This window comes from Cryptotermes secundus, unplaced genomic scaffold (genome assembly GCF_002891405.2).
Source record: "Cryptotermes secundus unplaced genomic scaffold, Csec_1.0 scaffold594, whole genome shotgun sequence".
Lineage (NCBI taxonomy): Eukaryota > Metazoa > Arthropoda > Insecta > Blattodea > Kalotermitidae > Cryptotermes > Cryptotermes secundus.
Window position 1 is genome coordinate 326,395 of NW_019737090.1, and position 21,345 is coordinate 347,739.

The 21,345-nt window shown below is 40.0% G+C and overlaps 1 protein-coding gene across 1 annotated transcript; it reads left to right on the forward strand.

Moving 5' to 3' along the window:
* The first annotated feature begins 12,292 nt into the window (after positions 1–12,292).
* On the forward strand, positions 12,293–19,512 carry LOC111870129. The gene is made up of 5 exons (XM_023862162.2): positions 12,293–12,491; positions 15,695–15,883; positions 16,852–17,028; positions 17,649–17,833; positions 19,286–19,512. Exons 2-5 carry the CDS (start codon positions 15,739–15,741, stop codon positions 19,301–19,303), a joined length of 525 nt encoding a protein of 174 aa, XP_023717930.1. The 5' UTR covers positions 12,293–12,491; positions 15,695–15,738; the 3' UTR covers positions 19,304–19,512.
* Positions 19,513–21,345: the final 1,833 nt, after the last annotated feature.

The window sequence follows — 21,345 nt, forward strand, 5'->3', positions numbered from 1 at the left end:
GGGTTCCATAAAATGCTGGGAAGCTCTTGAGTAGCTGCGCAAGTGGCGGCCTTTCAAGAAGGGCTCAGCTCCATGAGTGAGTGAGAGTAAATAAGAAAGATTTTTTTAAAAGATATTTCTTCCAATAGTAGGACGAATTTTCTCCACAACTTACCTTCTGTGAACTCACTATTTTTGCGCGGGTTCTGTGGGACCCAACTACAACCGTGCACCTCGCTTTATTGGAAAGAAATACTGAAGAAAACTGACAGGCGACAATTCTTCTCGGTTAGCTGTGGAAGAACGTCCGGTGAGCATGTGTGTATTTAGCAAAATAAAAAAGTTTTCCACCTGCTTAATTAAGCTTTACGACATTATGATGTATGGGAGAAATGTAGGTATAGCTCCGCCATTTTTTACCTCGGCACTACATGGAGGTGAGAGGTGAACTTCACGCCCCGACCGCTTTACTCCCAGGGAAAGAGCCCCCCGGTATCCATTGTATAGGAGGCTGGGTGGGTCCCAGAACTGATCTGAACAATATGAAGAACATAAAAATCTCTTGACCCTGCCATGAATCTGAGCCATTCCCTACACGAACTGAATTATTCCGGCTCCTTCGAATTTAGTCAGCTGCTGTAAATTAAGGTGAACACATTTCCCCCATTCTTTGCTTCAGACTTAAAATTAATACTAATCTTCATAATTTGTTATACATGTTTTAAGTTACGCACGCGCAGAAAGTGTTTTCTAGCCGCAGTTACGGGAAAGTTTTGCTTTAGGACTGCTAACTTAGACTATTCTGAATAGAATGATGAAAGTCGAAATGGGAAAATTTTAGAAAGAAGATATCGTTGCCTAGTAGAGGTTCTGCCTGTAGGGACTGAGGAGACCCACAAAAATATTCAGCCTTAGTCCTGGTCGAGACTCGAACCAAACATCTACCGAATACACTACAACAGCTGCTCAGTTACGAATGTGTTACTTTTTAACTTCCAATAGTCTCAATGGCTCTCTGTGAAATCTCTCTCAAAAATCTCTAATTTTGATTAAGGTACTGATACTCCCACGCTCCCTTGTATGAGACCAACCTTTCCTTGCTAATTCCTCTTCCCTCACTATTTTCAGGTGCAGATGTCAATCAGGTTTAAAATACGGCGTGCGGTGAAAGTTTGCAACTTTTGAGATGTAGAGTTATTCTTATTGGGACTGGCTTGGTCGCTGCTTCACTGCCGAGGTAACAGTAAACCTGGAGCTGGCCATGCTGGAGACACATCGATGGAACCTCTTCAGTGCGGCTTTGTTGATGTTATTGTTAATAACGGAAATTCAGGCAGCTAATGGTACTGAAGTTATAGACAATTCAGGTATGTCGTAACTGAAGCTTATGACATCTCCATTTCGGTGTATTGACTGTTATGTGCCCTGTTTATGAGAGGTAATAACGACGCCTGTGGATAGGTGTACAATGTGAGACGATACAGATCTGTACCAATACATTTAAGAGAATATAATGATTTACAAAATGCATTAGTGACAGATGTGAAATGTTGATCTACAGGCATTTAGGCTGGGGCCACACGAGCTCACAAAATGCGTCCGTTGTAGAAATAAACAAGAGAGGCGAATGCTACACTTTCTTCTGGCTCCGTTGCAGACAAAAAACTACGCAACGCATTCTGCAACAGTGTGGTGTCCTCAGCAACGTCCGTAATAAAGTACGTTCGTTTCAACGGACGCATTTTGTGCTCTCGTGTGCCCTCAGCCTTATAGATCATGCATCAATGTTTCAACTTCAAAATCACCCGAAAGATTTGGATTAAATTTGGTTTTAGAACTACAGTACAAGTTGTCGGGACACTTATATTTTATTGTAGATTTATCCACAAGAACCATTATTTTATATGCCGATAAATTATAAATTAATCTATTCCTATATTTTATTCAAACCCAGAGAGTATAGCGACTAGTTTACGGGATGGATGATCAATGATTCTCGACAAGGGCAGCGACTTTGAGGCTCGCCCAGCCTCCAACCGGCGCTGAGGTCAAAGCTGCCGGTCGTGAAACTACAGTTCAGCAACATTTCCTTTAAGCCTTGGATTAAAATTCCCAAGCCATGGTGTCTTCTGAGCTGCAATTGGGCTGGCTTGGGAAACCCCATGGGGAGGGGGGCAGTGCGTGTCTTGAGATAGCCACTGCATGAGCTCAGCTTAGAGGGATCATTGCTCACTAGATAGTGCCGAGGTTATGTATGTGTGGAGGTGTACCTCCACCGCTATACGTCTTCATAGCGTGGTGCTTAATTAACATAAACTAAACATGCTGATTTAGGGGTAGCGCTCTGGACGTTTCTTCGAAGGAGTTCGGTTCGAATTTCGGACGGGGCATCAGCTATTCTGATTGAGGCGTTTCCTAGTTTTCCTTAGTACCCCGGGCAAATGTCGGGATACTATCTCGATTACGCCACGACCACTTCCTTCCAATTCATCAATCATCCGACGTAATATAGTCTCGATACTTAAAAGAGTCGATAAGTAACAAATTAAATAATGAAGCACAATAAGAATACGTGCAAATTCAACTTCAGACATAATCGAGATATGAATGTCTTCAAGCCTCGTGGCGTGAGACTGAGTCCATTTTGTACTGCGACCACTGTTTGGTCTATCGGTGAAATGCGAATTGGCAGAGGAAACCTTAGTATTCGGAGAAAACCTTCCCCAGTTCCACTTTGTCCACCATAAATCCCATATGACATGACTTGGTCTCGAAGCCGAGCCACAGCGATGGGAAGCCAGCGACCCTGGCGACTAACCACTGAACTATGGCACAACCCTTCCCCTCCAAACTTTAAAATGGTGTACACCATTAACACAAACGAGATTATGGTGACCGAGTGTTGAGGTTATAAGCAAAATTGTTCGAACTCTAATGCGGGAAAAGGCCGCTTCAAAATTCAAGTTCATTTTTGTTTGTAAGTGATTAGATTTGGCAAATGTCCGCGAAGGTTAGTGCAGTCGAGTCAGTTTTAAGCACACAAACTGAATGATATATTTACATTTTAAAGATCATTAGTGTGTGTATATACATATACATATACACAGGATATACATAACAATGTGGCGAACAGGTGAACACCAAAAGTACATATATTTGTGATAGGCGTTTCTGAGAATGTTAAGCGAGAGGCGGTGCTGTGCTGTAATCGTGCATTTTTCTTTTGAATTGTTTATCTTGGGTGGGAATATGACAACAATATTTCTTCACTCCTTCTCACGTAATAACGTGTATTACACTCTCTGTACCACCGTACGAATAAGGAAATAAGCAATTTCTCAAGCACCCTTTCATTGCTTACGAACAATATAGTCCTTTCGAAACAGGTTCTTCTTTCTTGTGCACGAGGAGCATATGTCTAAGAGAATAATATTGTTTTTTCACCTCTTTGACTCTTAAGTAACCGTTTGTAGCACATTGCAAAGTTAATTTATAAGAACCATGTAAGCATATGAACAACGTCTTACTTCTTAACACATCAACATGGAGAATGTTAAAAAAAATAATACGACGTAATTTTATTTATAAGTATAAACAAGTTTGCGAATGTTGCATAATCGCTGGAAGGCCTCTCTGTCTGTAACAATGTTTATGGATGAGATAAAAGAAGACACTCTCAAATGTATATTTTGAAAAACAGTTTAATCTAATAAAATTTGCATACAATTAACATTTCAGTTGAGAGAGAGTATTTTGAATCTCGGATACTATTGTAGTTACTCGAAATATGGAATAAATACTATTAGTAATAGATTCTAAAGGGTTCTGGAGATGGTAACACCTAGGATCGCTGGGTATTTGGACGTCTCCCATCGTCCGGTATTCAAAAGAACACAACGTTTTGGAAAATGGGTCTGTTTCCGTCCTCAGGCGAGGAGGTAGGGAACAACTCTGTTGGGTACATTAGGTCCGAAATGTGTTCTTTAGAATATCGGACGATGGACAAAATCCAAAGACCAAATAATCCCTATTATTAGAAGTATTTTTTTTCTGTGGTCTAATGGTCAGAGATCCTGGCTACAGATCCAGAGGTCCCGGGTACGATTCCCGGCGCTACCAGATTTTCTCAGAAGTAGTGGGTCTGGAATGGGGTCCACTCAGCCTCGTGAGGATAATTGAGGAACGATTTCAAGGAAATAGCGGCTCCGGTCTAGAAAAAAACTAAATTAACGGTCGTGGGGATTCGTTGCGCTGACCACGCGACACCCTCTATCCGCTAAAGTTGGGACTAACTTCGCCGACAAGAGGCGGTCGCTCGGTCGGTATAGTTCGCTTGCGGACTAAAACCACGGAGTTCGTTTATTACTTAAAATACGATTTTATTGGAGGGCAACAACATATGGTTCTCTAGTAACTCACTCTCTTCATCCATTTTAATTTACTGTTGCTTCCATAATAATGGAATCTTTGAGAAAGAAATAGATTGAAAATATCGTACGTGGCTGTTATGCAGTGTAATTTTGGGCCGAAATTGTTTGTTAGATAGGCTGAGCATTCGATAATATTTTGACAAATCTGCAGTTTTTGTGTGTTTGTACAAATATATGCGCTAGTTAGTTCGTATGCTATTTAATGATATTCTTACAACTTGAGGCACTATAGAGCACCAAATGAGATGAAATCATTGGATGTATGGTGAAACGGAAAGGAGTGCAAGGAAGCGGGTTTACCTTACTCCTCTCTTACAGTATGTGTACGAAGTTTGGTTCAAATATACCCACTGATTTCTTAGCAGAATAGATCTACAGTAATTGTTGCGATATTCGCGCCACCTCCCCAACAAAATGATTGCCGGATACCGAAGTTTCTGGATATAAGAACGTTATACCCAATGTGTAAAGTAAAGTAAAGTTATCCCTGTAACAGGCCGTGAAGGCCCATAGGGTTGTGAGACGTTGAGGGTCCCACATTACCTTGACAATCGGCTCAAAGATGGCGGTAAGGTTGTCAGCCTTACTTAGCAAACCTCATGGATGGATATAATCGTTTCATTTGTCACTTAATATCTTGCCCTGTTTTTCCTGCCGCACTTTCTATTCCCCTTTCATCACTACTTGCGTAACATTGTGTATATATATAATCTTAAACAAACCCAACAAAACATCAATATTTAATTTTTTAATCGTTATGTTCAGAATTTGTCAATTTCCGGTTAATAGAAATTACCGGGTCATTCCATGCAGGATATCGCAGATTTTACTGTATGACTTCTTTAAGAATAAAAAGAATTGTTTTTGATATTGTCAATTTTTATTTCAACTCATGGAACCATTAATAATAATTATTTATCATTATTATTTAAACTGCAAATGGGGTTTCGTCCAGTTGCAGTGGCACAACAATAAGACACAACACATAAATAACACACATCACACAAAATAACACACAACACAAAAAACTACACTAGCAATAAAAGACACACCAGACACAATGAATACAATGCAAATATAATTACAACTACAATTAAATAAGTTAAATATTTTCAGTTTTAGGAACGTCATAGCTTCGAGTTTCATCCAGTTTATGCTAAGAAATTATTTATTTTTTATATCTGTTTAACACGCAAAATATAGCGATAAATTGGAAGTGACGGTAATATTTTGTCTGATTAATTGAGAAGGATGTGTAAAGAACAGCTCTCGACCCATTCTGAAGTACTGTCGCATCGTGTTCTTGCAGGAACTGACTGACACGACGTAAACTCTCTATTAGGATAGCCGGTTCCAGAGCCAAGATTCGAATCCTGGATTTTCCGAATACGAAACATTTCAAGGATGACGCACGATATGTACATGTGTTATATAATTCGGAGCCTCTCAAATACGAGTCCGCTTTATAAAGGGAACGGAAATCGTGTGTGCATAGCGAGACAGATCAACAATTCTTTCACAAACCACTATTTCGAGTATGTCCGAATTCTGCCGGGCAGAATATGAATAAATGTATTGGATAGGTTCCGTATTTCGGTTGTAACAAACAGGTTGTGGACAGAATGGCATTGAACAAGTTTCTCTTCAGGTTCCTCCGGTTTCCCCTGGCTGTTGCCATTCCGCTGTCACTGCAGACCCGTCAATTACCGGTTCCTGAGATGTGTGATAGCCCTGACCAGGCAGCGCATACGAGTAATTACATCCCTGGTGTAAATGTTACGGACTTTATCTCTGAACAGGCGTTTGTGCGAATTATGAACTGAATTTGTATATATTATAGCCGTATTATAGGCCTCGGAAACTTGATAGCATCCAATGTACGATATCTCGATCAAATCAAAATAAGAGTACGTTAAATCCCTCCGCGCACCATTGGAAATTTTCCAAGGCGCACACCGGTTCGCGATTTCCGTACGTATATGATTATATAAAAATTATGCAGGCAACGAGCAGAAGTCCTAACAAATCATGAAAATGCAAATGTTCGCAACATTGGACAAGGCGAAGCCTGAAACAGGAAATATAAGAGGCTTTAACTTGGCGATGGTCAAGCATACGACCGTTCAAATTACTAGACTGCCGTTGTAGCCGTTGTGTCCGAAAACCGTTATATACGAGCCCGTTATAACGAGGGTTTACTGTATACAAATTTGTCACATTATATAACTATCTTTTCCAATAAAACGATTAGACATCGAGAAATAGTTAGCAATCTCTGATTAAGTGAAATCAGCTGGAATACCACAAAGGAGTATCGTTTCCCTCCACCTAGCGAAATGGCGTGTACAAAATCAAAATGGTCTCCTAATCCCTGTAAGCCTTATAATCTTATATTCATTTTTCAGTTTTTTAACCCCTGAAGTGCTGATAACAGTTACAAGCAAAATTGTTCATATGGCAAATTATAGGTCTATGTAAAGATAATCTCACCATCCAGTTTATTATTATAAAGAGTTCTATCTTCTGAGCTATAACGCCGTGTAGTCCGTTGCAAGTAAACCGACGTTATGGAGGAACATGTCGCTTCCATCTTCAGTGTCGAGGAATAAGCCAAGCAATAAACCAGCAGAGGAGAGCTTTATTTGCTACCTCCTTTCACGTGTCTTTCTTGCTTGACTCTTTCTTGGAACCTGAAGAAGGAGGCGAAATATCCCTCCGAAACATCGGTTGACTTTAAGCGAACCATGCGCCGTTATATAACGAAAGGTAGAACTCTTCATAAAGACCGCTGTGAGAACCTCAAATACCACCGTTCAGTTTCTTGTTATTCCCGTAACCAAAATAAACAGAAATTTTCGCAACACTGTAGCATGCGGTAAAACCGTCTTTTTTTCTGTCGTTCTCACTCAAGTGACTGGCGAAGAAATGGGTGACCAAGGTTTTATTTCTTTTTGTGACCTCGGGAATCAAATTTCACTACCACGTTCAGAGCAACTCGTCCGTCATTTCAGCTAATGGGTACCGGTGAAAATTTCGCCCGGAGCCGACCACTAATGTTCATCTGGCGCCGAAGTTACGAGGGCACTTTCTCATGGCGTGGTACTTAGAAACAGATAAATTTAGGCGTTGGCATTTTAATGAACTCTACAGTACACAAACAGGGTCTACTTATCGACAAGCTGCACGTTTTTGTTGCGTATTTTACGACAATGTAAGTGTCTGTCGTGTTCGCATTGTATTCATTTTGTGTAGTGTCCTTTATTGCTTGTGTAGTTCTGTATGAGTGTGGTGTGTTATTGTAGTACACTGCCATCGCGTAAAAAACCCATTTGCAGTTTATATAAAATGATAATAACAATAATGACCGCCTCTATGGTCTAGTGGCTACAGATCCAGAGGTCCCGGGTTGGATTCCCGGCTCTACCAAATTTTCTGATAAATGGTGGGTCTGGAACGGGGTCCACTCAGCCTCGTAAGAATAATTACGAAATTATTTCAAGGAAATAGCGGCTCCGGTCTAGAAAACAGAGATTAACGGCCGTGGGGATTTGTTGCACTGACCACGCGACACCCTCTATCCGCTAAAGTTGGCACTAACTTCGCCGACAAGCGGCGGACGCTCGGTCGGTATAGATCGATTGCGGACTAACACCACGGAGTTTGTATAGTATTAATAATAATCTCAGAGACATCATAACGTCGAGTGTCAGGATGAGTGATGAGTTCGAAAAGAGGTACTATCCCGGTACATGCCCCTAGGGACTGAGGAAAAGGACGAAAAACCTCAGTCAGGATAGCCGATGCCTTTACCGAGATTCGAATCGAGCACCTCCCTAATACAAGTCTAATGTTGCGGTTAGACCAACACACTTCAAGACAAATTGCTGTGTTGCTTATGATTTCTTGTGAATTTCAGGTCGTCATCAGAATTACTTCGTAATATTATGCATCATTTCTGACTGGCAGTTTTCACATGTGTAAATAGTTTTCATCACAGAGATGTGAGTAGGTAAGAACAATTAGCGTGACGTGCTTAATGAACGCGGTCAGACGAGCACTGCACTGCCTCTCACTCAGAGCTTTCGACTGAAGAACACGAAACGATTTTCAAATTTCAAAAGATCGAGAGGACGCATTGTACGCACTTCTGGTACATACCCACGGGCCTTGTTATAAAAGGAGTTTCTTTCCTTGTATCAGTATAAATATTTGCTCTAAAAGGATCATATACATATGAAGCATAGGTACACAAACAAGAATTTTATTCTTAAAAATTAATTGAAATGTTTCCAGTTCAAATGCGATTAAAAATCAGCCACTAAATGTTTACTACGTTGTTGCATGCAATCATGGGTAATATTAATTCGATATTTTTCTTAAGTTCTTTATTGTGTGTTGTGTAAAATTAATAAAAACTATTCGGAATATGTAGTAAAGATGTAAGATTTGAGGTTTTCACGGCTGTGACTATGAAGAATGCCGTCTCCTGGGATGTGGAGTCGCGTAGATCTTGTGTGAACCGACGTTTCGGAGAAACTATCGCCTCCATCTTCAGGGTAGAAAAATCCGCGAGCGAGGAACCAGCGTGAGCAGGTGGCTGCGCCACATCCTAGAAGAGGCATTCTTCATGTAGCAAAGAATTTTCTGTGAAGTTACTCCTACAAAATTCCCCGACTTTCTTAAAGACGAAAAAAGAGTTAATATTGTATATTTTGGGGAATGAAAGCACAATTTCGCGGTCCTCACAAAACCTCGTGTCGCCGGTTTGAACTGTGCTAGTATAGGCAATGCAGCCTATTCTGACTTACCATACTTATTTCATTTTTTCCGAAAAACTTCCTGATCCCGGTGTCCTGTTTATTTATATTGTAAAATATTTCATTAGTCATTTTATTTTGTACTGAGTATATTTTCAGTTCTTTCCCAATTCTTCTCAGTAATTTAGTGATTTATTTCAGAATAAAAAAACTATTCGTCCAGGTTTCTGGAATGTTTGTAATAATCCACGATTATCCATGGGTTCCAGTACTGTACGTACTCAACTTAATGATTAATTCACTCCGAAGTTTTCCGTGTTAAGTCCAACAATGCTTACACACGATATATTTTTGATATATATTCATTTCAATGGCTAGCGAAAGCTAAAAATGTATGTACAACAAAAATGTATCATAATATACCATATTATAGTATATAAACCCTATTTGCCCCGTGATAATGCCCACAGAAGTAGAGTTAACAGAACTGTTTACATTAAAACAAACCGTACTTGCGTATCCATGGAACTCCATGGAATAGAGTCCATCTCGAAGAGCTAACAGCCACTCAGCTAGTCAAGAAAACTCCTGTCTTTCATGGAGCCTGGATTTGCAAAGATATACACAATGCCAGTAAATAAAACAAGTGCCTACACCGTAAATTAAAATAATCCAAAATAAGTCTTCATTGACACTACTTATAACATAACACTTATATAAGTGTGACGACAAATGAGTTAAGAAGCGTGGATAAATGTAGGTTTCTGCATTCGCAAAAAGTTCAGTTCATAGTTAAGTGAAAGTTAAAATTCCTGTTACAGAAACGTCAAGTCTTGATACTTAGATCTCCATGACTTTCACTATCAGAACTTCTTAAGACAAAAACATTTGCTCAGCGAAACATCAGTATCATTATAATCAAAGAACATTAACTTACTACGTGCTTCGACCTTATGACTTTATGTGTTTCCGAAGACTTGAAAGTTGAGTTCATTATAACATTGGACTTAAAGGATTACGTGACCGCCTCTGTGGTATACTGGTTAGAGTTCCTGGCTACAAATACAGAGATCCCGGGTTCGATTCCCGGCTCCACCAGATTTTCTGAGAAGTAGTTGGTCTGGAACGGGGTCCACTCAGCCTCGTGAGAATAACTGAGGAGCTATTTCAAGGAAATAGCGGCTCCGGTCTAGAAAACCGAAATTAACGGCCGTGGGATTCGTTGCGCTGACCACGCGACACTCTCTATCCGCTAAAGCTGGGACTAACTTCGCCGACAAGAGGCGGTCGCTCGGTCGGTGTAGTTCGCTTGCGGACTACAGGCCACGGAGTTTGANTTGTTAGGATTGCATTCCCGAAGCTCAATACTCAGGCACATTTTTCGAAATTTTAACTCCTAGTACCTTGTACCTACATTGCTTTTATTGTAAAACAACAAAAAACATCAAATAACATAATATTAAACATTTAAACTATTAAATATAAGTAAAGTAAAGAGGTAAAGTTGTCTCTGTGCTTCATTAATTAATCACTATGGCATGTAGACGTATGAGGGAGTGGAGGGATAGCTCCACCATTCTTGACCTCGGCACTAGATGAAGGTGAATGGTGTGCTTCACGCCCAGTCCGCTTTACCCCTCGGGAAAGAGCTCCCGGTTCGCTTTGGACAGGAGGCTGGGTGGACCCCAGAGCCGGTCTGAACGCTGTGAAGTAGAGCAAAATCTTTATCCTCTGTCGGGAATTGAACCTCGGCCGTCCAGCCTATCGCATAACCGAAATGTACTGTCTTCGCTCGCTCGGAAACCGGGATTATGGGTTCGAATCCCATACAAAGCATGACTGTTTGGTATGTGTGTGTAATTATTCTGTGCTTGTGTTGTCCTGTGTTTAGGTAGAGGCTTTGTGATTAGCTGATCCCTAGTCCAAGGAGCCCTACCGCCTGTAAAATGGTAATGAAACTGAAGAATTACACTCCAGGGACCAAGGGGGTTGTAGAACCAGTGTTGAGAAGCCAGACTTCACCGCTTGGTGACCACATAATTGTGACTTTCTAATGCCGTCATTACTGCGTTGTTTTATCGTTAATTGAGTTTCGCGTTTAGATTTGAAATAATGTTGCGGTAAAGGCCGCGCCATAACTCAAGCGGTTAGTCGCTGGCTTCCCACCGCGGCGGTCCGGGTTCGATCTCAGGTCTCGTCAAGTGGGATTTGTGGTGGACAAAGTGGCGCTGAGGCAGGTTTTCTCCGAGTACTTCGGTTTCCCCTGCCAATCTTCATTCCACCAATTGCTCCACAATCACCCTCACCTATCATCTGGGGCTGGTACAATAGGCCAGAAGCGGTCGCAGTACAAGGGACTTAGTCCCACCCCACTAGCAATAAAAAAAAAAGCGGTATAGAGATTGGTATTCGTGTACATTCTTGGTAGGTCCCAGGTTCGTATCTCTAGCAGCTATACTGACTACATACCTTCGTTGTTTCCACTATATATCCGGACGCATGAAAAGATACTGCTTTAAAATCAGGCGGGGAATTCATTGTCTGGCTGTGCGATAATTAGCTTCTTAAGAAGAACTCAACAAAATAGTACCCTCAGTAAGTTATGAACGCTTCCTTCTATGTCCTCTCCTACTCATATTTTAAAATTTCAGTAATTTCCCTGTAACAGGTCGTGAAGGCCCATAGGGTTGTGAGACGTCGAGGCTCCCATATTTTTCTAGACAATCGGCTCACAGATGGCGGTGAGGTTGTCAGCATTTTACCCCAGGAAGATTCCTGGTACTCATTTTTGTCAGAGGCTGAGTCGACCCAAAGACAATAATGCGGCTGGAAGGACTGGGACTCGAACTGCGACCTTCAGGCTTGTAGCATAGTGCCTCAACCAACTACCGCGTGCCCCATTTATAGAGACTATCTCCATAAACAAACCGGAATAGGCGGTATATTGACAAAAATAATTAGGAGTCCAAAGGCGAAATGTGGACATTGTTGAAACCTCGCTATAAGTCGAACGAATTTCATTGTTGTTTGGTAATTAGCAATGTTCTACCGAAAAACACTTGATTCTGTTCTCAAAGTAACGCTGTCAAGGTCAGTCGTACTTGAGAAGGTATGTGCAATATTTTTGCGTCTGTTTTAATAGCACGTGCGAGTGATAAGCATGCCACTGGTACACCCTCATATAAGTGCTTAAACGTAATAGTTTTCGGTTGTATCTATCAGCTGTCCTGAACTTTCATGTTTCTGTGCTGGATATAGTCTTGCCGTTTATAAACAGCTTGTTCGTTTTTGCAGTAAGATGAGCACACATTTGCATCACAACCAGGTAATTACGTAATTATTTTTGCAATGACTGACATTTTGTATTTCGAAACAGAGATTCGTTAAAGTCGTGTCTAACCTGAGGACAAGACGGGCTGGGTACAGTCGCTATTACAAAATATTGCATCCCGGACTCCATTATTTGCAGATATATACCGGCAGTTGGTTCCTCTGTTAATAATATACGCCCCCTGAACTATGAAGTTGACTCGTGCGTAGATTATTTAAAGATGCTGTATCAACTGCAGGAGTTTTTTTCTTTTTAAATTCGCTTAGTGAGGGGTGGGGGGTGGAGTCCAACTGGGTCCACTCGGCACGGCGGCCACTGGTTGGTCTATTGTAGCCTTCCCAGGGTGATTATGATGATGGAGAATTTGGTGGAATGAAGATTGGCAGGGGAAACCAAAATACTCGGAGAAAACCCGCCCCAGCGCCACTTTGTCCACCACAAATCCCACTTGACCAGCCCGGGATCGAACCGCGGTGGGAAGCCAGCAACTAACCGCTTGAGCTATGGCGTGACCAACTGAGGACTTACTTAATAAGTAATCAGATGAGAGGATGACTACGTAAAAGCGAAAAGTACTGGGAAGAAACTGTGATGACATACAAAGTTATTATCCAGGTACCCTCGTATGGGTCTGGGGAAAACCATGGAAAGACGCAGTCTAGTTGGTAGCAGTCTTGCAGATCTGTGGTTCAAATTTCTCTTCGGAGACCGGCCATCATGATAAAATTTTCATCATTTTTCTAAGTTCTTCTAGGTACAAACCGGCAGAATATCTCAAAGTAGGCCACGACCGCTTCCTTCCATATCCTTGACGCTTCATTATCATTATACCATTCCACGAAATGTAATCTGAGCAACTAACAGCGTCGTTAAATGAAAGGTAAAGGTGAAATCAATTAATTAATTAAGCACCACACCATGAATACATCTGGGGAAGTGTCGGCACTAGATGGATGTGTGTGGTCAGCTTCACGTCCCGGTCGTTTAACGCCTGGTACTCAGTTGGATAGAAGGTTGAGTGGGTCTGGAAGATGTGAAGAAAAAAAATTTGGACAACCGGTGACCTGTCCAAGATTCAAACTAAGAATAGAACCCAGCCACATTATCGCAACTTGCTTGGTCGTACATTATTTAAAGACAATATATCAACTTCCAGTGCTATTTATAGCATACGGCTGGAGGATCCCTCTGTGTGATGACGTGGAAAAGACCAAGAAAGAATAAGATATAACATGTTCTGACATTTTAAATGGAGTAATCTGGGAAGGTAACGTTTTCCTTGCGTCTATTTACATATCACATAATAAAGACGCATGGAGGAGTTGAGGTATAGCTCCACATATTAACTTCGGCACTAGGTGGAGATAAGTGTTCTCTTTTACATCCCATTGATTAATATCCGGGAGAAAAAGAGACTCTGATGTTCATTGGGTAAGAGGTTGGGTGGGCCTCAGGGTGGCTGTGATGAGGAAAATTCTTTTCCTGCTGACTCTAAACTCTGTCATACAGCCCTTAGATATTGTATTATTCTTGTACTGCCTGAAACATTTCAGCTCATTGTCTATGTGGGTAACCTCTCCCAAATACAATTTTGACACATAATAATGTAAAAGCAAATACACAACTGTTTCTGCTCTTAATGAAGAGCTACCACATGAAAATTTATTATAGCTCTATGCATTCTTAATGTTGGTACTAACTGGAGGTGCATTCAAGCCCTGGCTGCTCTATTGTCCTGGGAAAGAGCTTCTGATGTCTGACTGATAGGAGGCTGTGGTACTGCTAGGGTTGGTTTGGGGCTCTAGAGAAAATAAACATCTCTTGTCCCTGCTAGGAATCACACCCCGATTCCTGTGTCTAGTCTGCATCCCAGTCACTATATAGAATGAGTTATTCAGTAATATGCAAGATAACCTGCCCACTCTCTGTGCTATTATATTTTTATGTAATCTAGTTGCTAAAGGTTGTTTAGAAAATGTGGGCCTACATTAGTTCAGTGTTATCTAGGTTGTCCATTTCTCACTTTATTCAATGATGGATCTTTTCCAGTTGCATAAGTTATATTACTGTTGAATTAAAGTATGATTTTGAATTATGAACTAGAAAGAAAGTGGCCATGGTACACTTGAAGATACTCCTTCATCATTTGCCTGGAAAGACCAAGAAAATCATGAACTCCAGCTGAAACAGTTGAGCTACAGACACAGGATCGAACCTGATACCTCTGGAACATGAAGTGTTAGCCTCTAAACTATGACATAAGCTTTTCCTGGTTGAGTAAGCCCATAATATATTGTGGAATTACAACTCTTGCTTCTTTCCTTCCTACCACACATACAGAGGTAAATCTAAGTTAAATTTCCACAAATTCTTGACCTCTGTACCAGGTGAAGGTGTCAGTTTCATGCTCTGACCGCTTTTAATCTGATGTATCCACCGTGAAACATGAAGATGAGGTAACATTGTCTCTATGCTTAATTAAGCACTATGCCAGAGTGGAGGTATAACTCCACAAATCTTTAAACTCAGCACTAGATGGAGATGAGTGGTCTGCTTCATGCCATTTGGCTGCCTTATCTCTGGGGGAAGAGCCCCTAGTACCCACAGTGAATAGGAGGTTTGGTTGGCCAAACAGCCAGTCTGCACACTGTGAAGAAGAGAAAAATCTCCTGTTCCTACCAGGATTACAACCTTGCTTCCTTGGTTGTCCAACTTATATCCTAGTCATTACATTGAATGTAACTCCCCATATGCAGTGTACATAGAAGTTTGAAAACATTAGATTATAATGTTATATATCAGCATCCTGATACACTGTATAGCTCTGACTTTTGTGCCATCTATGTGCAACATTGTTCCCTATTCTTTCTTTGTATTCCTTTATTGGACACTACATGTTTCAACCTAACTGGCCATCTTCAGGTGTACAGGTTATGGTCAAGGATTCTCACTGTAATGCAGTTTTCTTTCCTCCTATTGTAGTTGCCTCTGGTTATTTTCAAGGAACGAAAACCATGTCACAGTGAGCAGCAGAATCCTTAATCATAACAACCTGTACATCTGAAGATGGCTAGTTAGGCTAAAATATTTAGTGTCCAATAAAGGAATATGAAGGAAGAATAGGGAAGGACATTGCACATAGATGCCACAAAAGCTCCAAAGTCACTGGATTATAAAACTAAGTTTATTTCTTACAGTATCGAAAGCTACAGCAATAGACAAGGAGTCGGTATGCCCACCCATGTCAGTCACATTGCCTATCTTCTCCCTTCCCTGCAAGACAAATAAAGATTGTGACATCGTGGGACAACTCTGCTGTAACGTTAATGGAAAGATGCGTTGCCAGAAAGGTGTACCAAAACCTGCTCCAAAACCAATACATACACGTAAGAATGTTCACAGATTAGAATGAGTAGTACATTCAGAAGAATTAGCTTGACAGTATAAACACCTGTCTACAGTAATTGAATAAACAGTGCACCTCTTTTTAAACCAGAAAATTTGAACTACTTCTGACATTTTAAAGCCAAGTTGACTCACACAACTGCACACATCAAGTAATGTTTTAAGAAGCTAAATTATGTTAATTTCCTTTATATCACAATCAGATGGTCAATTAATTAAATAACTAAACAGGCCAGAAGGATCTAACGGTAAACATTTGCTACCGAAATATCAGCTAGATTTTCCTGATTCTCCAGGTGACAATCAAGATTGTGGCCACAAACACCTACTTTCAGATAGTTCCTTACTCAGCGTTATCATCTTCCCTTTTCATTCTTTGTAGTTGAAGTAGCATCAGTAAATAATTTAAGAATAATTCACATTCAAATGAGCAAGAGTAAAAAAGAAAACTTGTGACTATGTCAGTTGCAAGTAATTTATTTTCACACAGACATACCAAAATACATAAGGAGCTTCTTACTAGACGTGGAGTCTTGTTTAGGAGGTACATCCACACATAAGCACAATAGACCACTGTAGGTCGTGGTGCAAGGGCCGAGAAGGCCCACCCCTTATACATTCATTCATACATCCACACATGATCAAGATTTGAATGAAATGTACATCTTGAAGCAGAAGAGAAGTTGGATTGCACCTGATTGGTTAACTTCCTACAGCCATGCCTCCTTAAACTTTCAACAGTAACTCTCAGGAAAAGCTGGTTAATATGCTAAGGGCAATTTTCACCCTTATATTAAACTGATGCCAGGATGGTGCAAGGGTTAATCTACACCTTGTCCAAGTAGGTTTTAAGTTTTCAGTTAATAAAAGGAAAAATGTAAGCTGATAAAGCAATCATATTCCATATGCCATTAAAATACAGATTAACAGAAAATACTGTGTTTCTTAGCGCTCTTGGGCTTCATTCCTAGAGAATGTCCAACCAACCCAGTAATTGAAATTCTGCCTGTGAAGAACTGCACAAATGATACAGACTGCTGGCCTCGTATCTGTTGTCCAGATGGCCAACACAGCTACTGCCGATCTACAGTGCCAGAGTGGGAGCGAGATCCTTCAGGATTTTATCGTGAGTTCAGCATTTTTCACCCAATACTCGACTCTGAGCTACATCTAATGTTTAATGCCTTCAAATATCTTTGTTCCAAAATATGCACAATTATGTGTCACTGCATTAATGAATTTCCATTATAAGTCAGCATTCAGTTTCCAACATTTTGTAAGCACAGTAGAAATTTAATGACACAAATGACCATACTTGTAACTTGTAACAATACAAAGTCATCTTGCCCCTTGACTAGGCATCACATTGTGAAGTCAAATATGGAGGACAGAAGTAAAGGCCCACATCTTTTGCCACTTGATTGAGGTAAATCTTCTGGTAAGAACTGTACTTAAAAATCACTTCAGAAACCTATATCCCCTTGGTGTGTTGCACTTCAATTTCAAAGATTCTGAATAGATGGTTTGTTCACCTTTCCCTGCTAAGACAATTTAAAATTCTTAAGAACATTTTTAAAGTCACTCTTAAACAGTGGGAGTCACATTTAATGTTTATACTATGTTATTTTATTATTGCTCAACTCTCATGCAAGGAAGACCTCAGATCAATAGTTAAACATCAACAAAAAATCAAATATACTACTACAAATTATGAAATTCTCATCTCACTACATATTTCTTTCACAGCATTGAGAAGCATGATTCCTTATCTCCAATGTACCCCTCCCCCACCACTGCTCTTTGATCTCTTCCCTAAACCTTGCAGAACTCCTATTGATTGCTTTCCGAACCTGTGCTGCCAGGAACAAGGCAAGAAATTCTGCCGACCACCCAAGAAGTCACTGCTAGCTTTGATTGCAACAGTTACACAGGTAAGCTCATGTACCTTGGCAAGAACATAGAAAGAATACGTAGTTTTGATCTGTTTCATCCTGGTCCACCATACTAACAATATTATAAAAGGTTAACTAATTCCCTTCAGTGCGACTGATGATTTTTTTTTCATCCTGGTCTGTCACACTAACAATACTATAAAAGGTTAATTAATAGTGGTTTCTAATTGTATTGATATCCTTATGAAGATGGTCTATAAGACCGAAACATTTTAAGAACAAAATATTAAAAAAAAAAAGCATCAGTCACACTGGACAGAATTAATTAACCTTTTATAAGGATATGTAGTTTTCAGTGACATGAAGTGCACAAATTGAATATTTTCAGAGAACTAAAGACTATTATTAAATTCAGTTTAAAACAAGGCGTGGCGTTGACTTCTTACTGTGGAAGCCTACATGCTATCCCAGGGCAGTTCACACCGGACACATGCTGCATAAAGTAACAGTGGCTATTCCCGAATATCTAGGCCTTTCCTTGCAAATCACTCCATTTGTCACAAATCTACCACCACTGTGAAAGTACCAGTCAACATGTTACCTAACCCCTCTTTAGTCAGGGCTTCAGTCCTTACCTGGTACTTTAGCATGAAAATAAGAACTTAACTTATTAAGCCAACTCTGCAACAAAACTGGCGACAGCCATGCTATTTCTTACAATCTGACTTGGGGTCATGCAGAAGATGATGACAGGTATAAAAACAGAACAATTAAAATTACATATAATTACATTCTTTTTAACCTTTACACAGAACTTCAGGTCGATACTGCAGAACACTTCCTGTGTATCTATTGAGGCACTCCATAGCCTCAACAACTGGAATTAACTAGATTATGACTATATCCGGTGTCCGGATGAAAGGTATCCAAAATGAAAAATTTATATCTCGTAAAGTAACTGTCATACACATATCTAGTTTGTCATCAGAAAGGAAAACCCTGTAAGTTTTTCCCATGGCGCATGCGCTGCCACATTAGGAATCACCTGGACAGAGTGATGGCTGGGAGATAGATCGGTAGAAGTGGATCAATCGCTTGGCCTCTTAGGTCGCCCGATTTGACCCCACTGAATTTTTTCTTGTCGGGTTATGTGAAGAACATTGTCTACCAGGTTAACATCAATGACCTGCAACACCTGAAAGCCCGCATAAAGGGACGCTGTGGCTACGGTAACACCAAACATGCTGGATCGTCTAGACATTTGTCATGCCACCAAGGGAGCCCACATTTCAATTTATTGAAATTATTATATATTTATTATATACACAGAAAAACTTTGATAGTTCCCTTTGTAGTGGTGTAACCCATAAATGTGTATAATAAAAGCTCTCTGAGATATAATTATTTCATTTTGGATACCTTTCATCTGGACACCCTGTATACATGGTGGCACATATGATAAGAACAAAACTGTTTAAATTTTTATTTCAGAGACTGGGACGAAGATAACCATCAATAAAAAATAAACAACCATCAGATTTATTTTAAGTTTTTATTTCTTCACTAAAGCCATTACATGAAAGAGTGATAATGTGAAATACATATTATATCAGCTTTAAATGATTGAAAAATACAACTTTTCTGCTGATGTTCCATGCTGATGTTGTACATCACTCTCTTCCATAAAGTCTTCAATGAAGAGTTACATACTGCTCAGTCCAACTGCAAAAGAAAAGTAAGGTGGAAATGTGCAATGTTTTGTTTACAATGGATACACTATTACTGTTACATTGTAATTTTTTGATACTAATAAAGGTTTTGTATATATTATTATACTATTTTCAATCACCATGTACCACGTAACTGTTAACCTGTTAATTAGATTACCATTACAGTATGCCACAGGTTCACTTAGTACACATCAATTCTCCACAAGATAACATCGGAAGTTTCTGTCACCTGCAGCAGCAACTGGTTGTACTACTTCCAATTAATACAGACAAAGTTAATAAGAAGAAAGCAGTCTTCTGGGATTTGGCACTGTGTATGTGTGGTGTTAACCGACGTTTCAGAGGAACGTATCGCCTCCATCTTCAGGGCAGANAAATTCATACATATGAAAGTTTAGTAGGATAGCAATCATGATTTACAAGACAAATGTTACTCTTTATGCTGTAAGGATGCATATCAGGTAGAGGAGCATTTCAGTTAACAGTACCTCTAATTCAAATACTGATTAACCAATTTCAATAAATTTAAACAGAAAATTACCTTCTTAAAACCAATATCATTAGCATATTCTCTGAAGCACTGTCGGCAGAGATTCAGGCCATATTTCCTAATTAAACCATGACCATTGGCACACGATCGACTGAAAAAGATTTGAATACATTATGAACCTCCACATATGAAAATATTAGTTTGAAAACAGGTTTCACAAAAAAAAAAAGTAAATTTGTCCCTGTGCTTAACTGATTAACCACTATGCCATGAAGGTGTATGGGGAAGTGGGTGTAGAGATCCACAATTTCTTGACCTCAGTGCTAGCTGGAGGTGAGTGGTCACCTTTAAGCCCCGGTACCAACTGAACAGGAGGTTGGATGGACCCTAGAACCGGTCTGGACATGGAGAACTGAAAATTCTTGACCCCTCGGTCGTCCAGCCAGTAGCTTCTCGCTATACCGACTGCGCTATCCCAGCTCTTCGAAAAAGATATTGTATTTTAAACCGTTCAGTAATACCTTGATAAAGCTGTGGTATAAGAACTCGGAGTTTATTAGAACTATTTCATATAGAAAATTTAATACATTATCATGTTACAATATACAACAATTATACCATAAATGGTTGTCACAATGTATGAGGTCCACGTGTTACGAAATAACTGTTTTAATAATTTTATTTTTAAGTTTATGTGCTTTGAACAAAACCTCACACGAGGGCAACGAATTATCTTCTGTGTGATTTCCGGGTCTCTGGTCGGAAAATTTCCACCCGAGTAAAAATCATGCGCGAAGAAATATTTTTTCGTTATGTTCAGATTCAATATACAACACACGTTGACTCATAACATGAGTAAACACTCATTACTCACCATGATCTGGATCCCTGGCCATATTTTCGTGGATGTGAATACCAAATATTCTGGAAACCCATCGCAAATCTCTTCTTATAACCACTACCACACTCCTCAAAACGCAAAATAATACACCTCACAAGGAACAAAAATCAACCTGACTACCCTTACCACCGGAAATGGCTGCTACCGCTGCTACGGCTGCTATCGCATCCTACGGAACGGAAGTTAATTGTAGGGTGTGATTTCCATTGGTGTTACAGTTCCGTATATCAAGGAGTACAAGCAGTACGAAAGGGTTTGACCAACGATGATTCATATCACTTTGATATCTACATATCGCTACATATTGATCATTGATCTACCTTTGAACGACAACTTGGAGGACTGCATCTGTCTAAGTAAGTCATGGAAACGTATCCTCTTCTATAAAAGTGCGTCTGAATCAATTATATATTTATTTATTTATTACAGC

What these genes read in the sequence shown, in the direction of transcription:
- LOC111870129 (XM_023862162.2), top strand. Translation starts at nt 15,739, where the DNA reads ATGTCAGTCACATTGCCTATCTTCTCCCTTCCCTGCAAGACAAATAAA. An exon ending in TCCAAAACCAATACATACAC is followed by an intron (nt 15,884 to 16,851) that starts GTAAGAATGTTC and finishes TGTGTTTCTTAG; the next exon opens with CGCTCTTGGGCTTCATTCCT. An exon ending in AGATCCTTCAGGATTTTATC is followed by an intron (nt 17,029 to 17,648) that starts GTGAGTTCAGCA and finishes TTTCTTTCACAG; the next exon opens with CATTGAGAAGCATGATTCCT.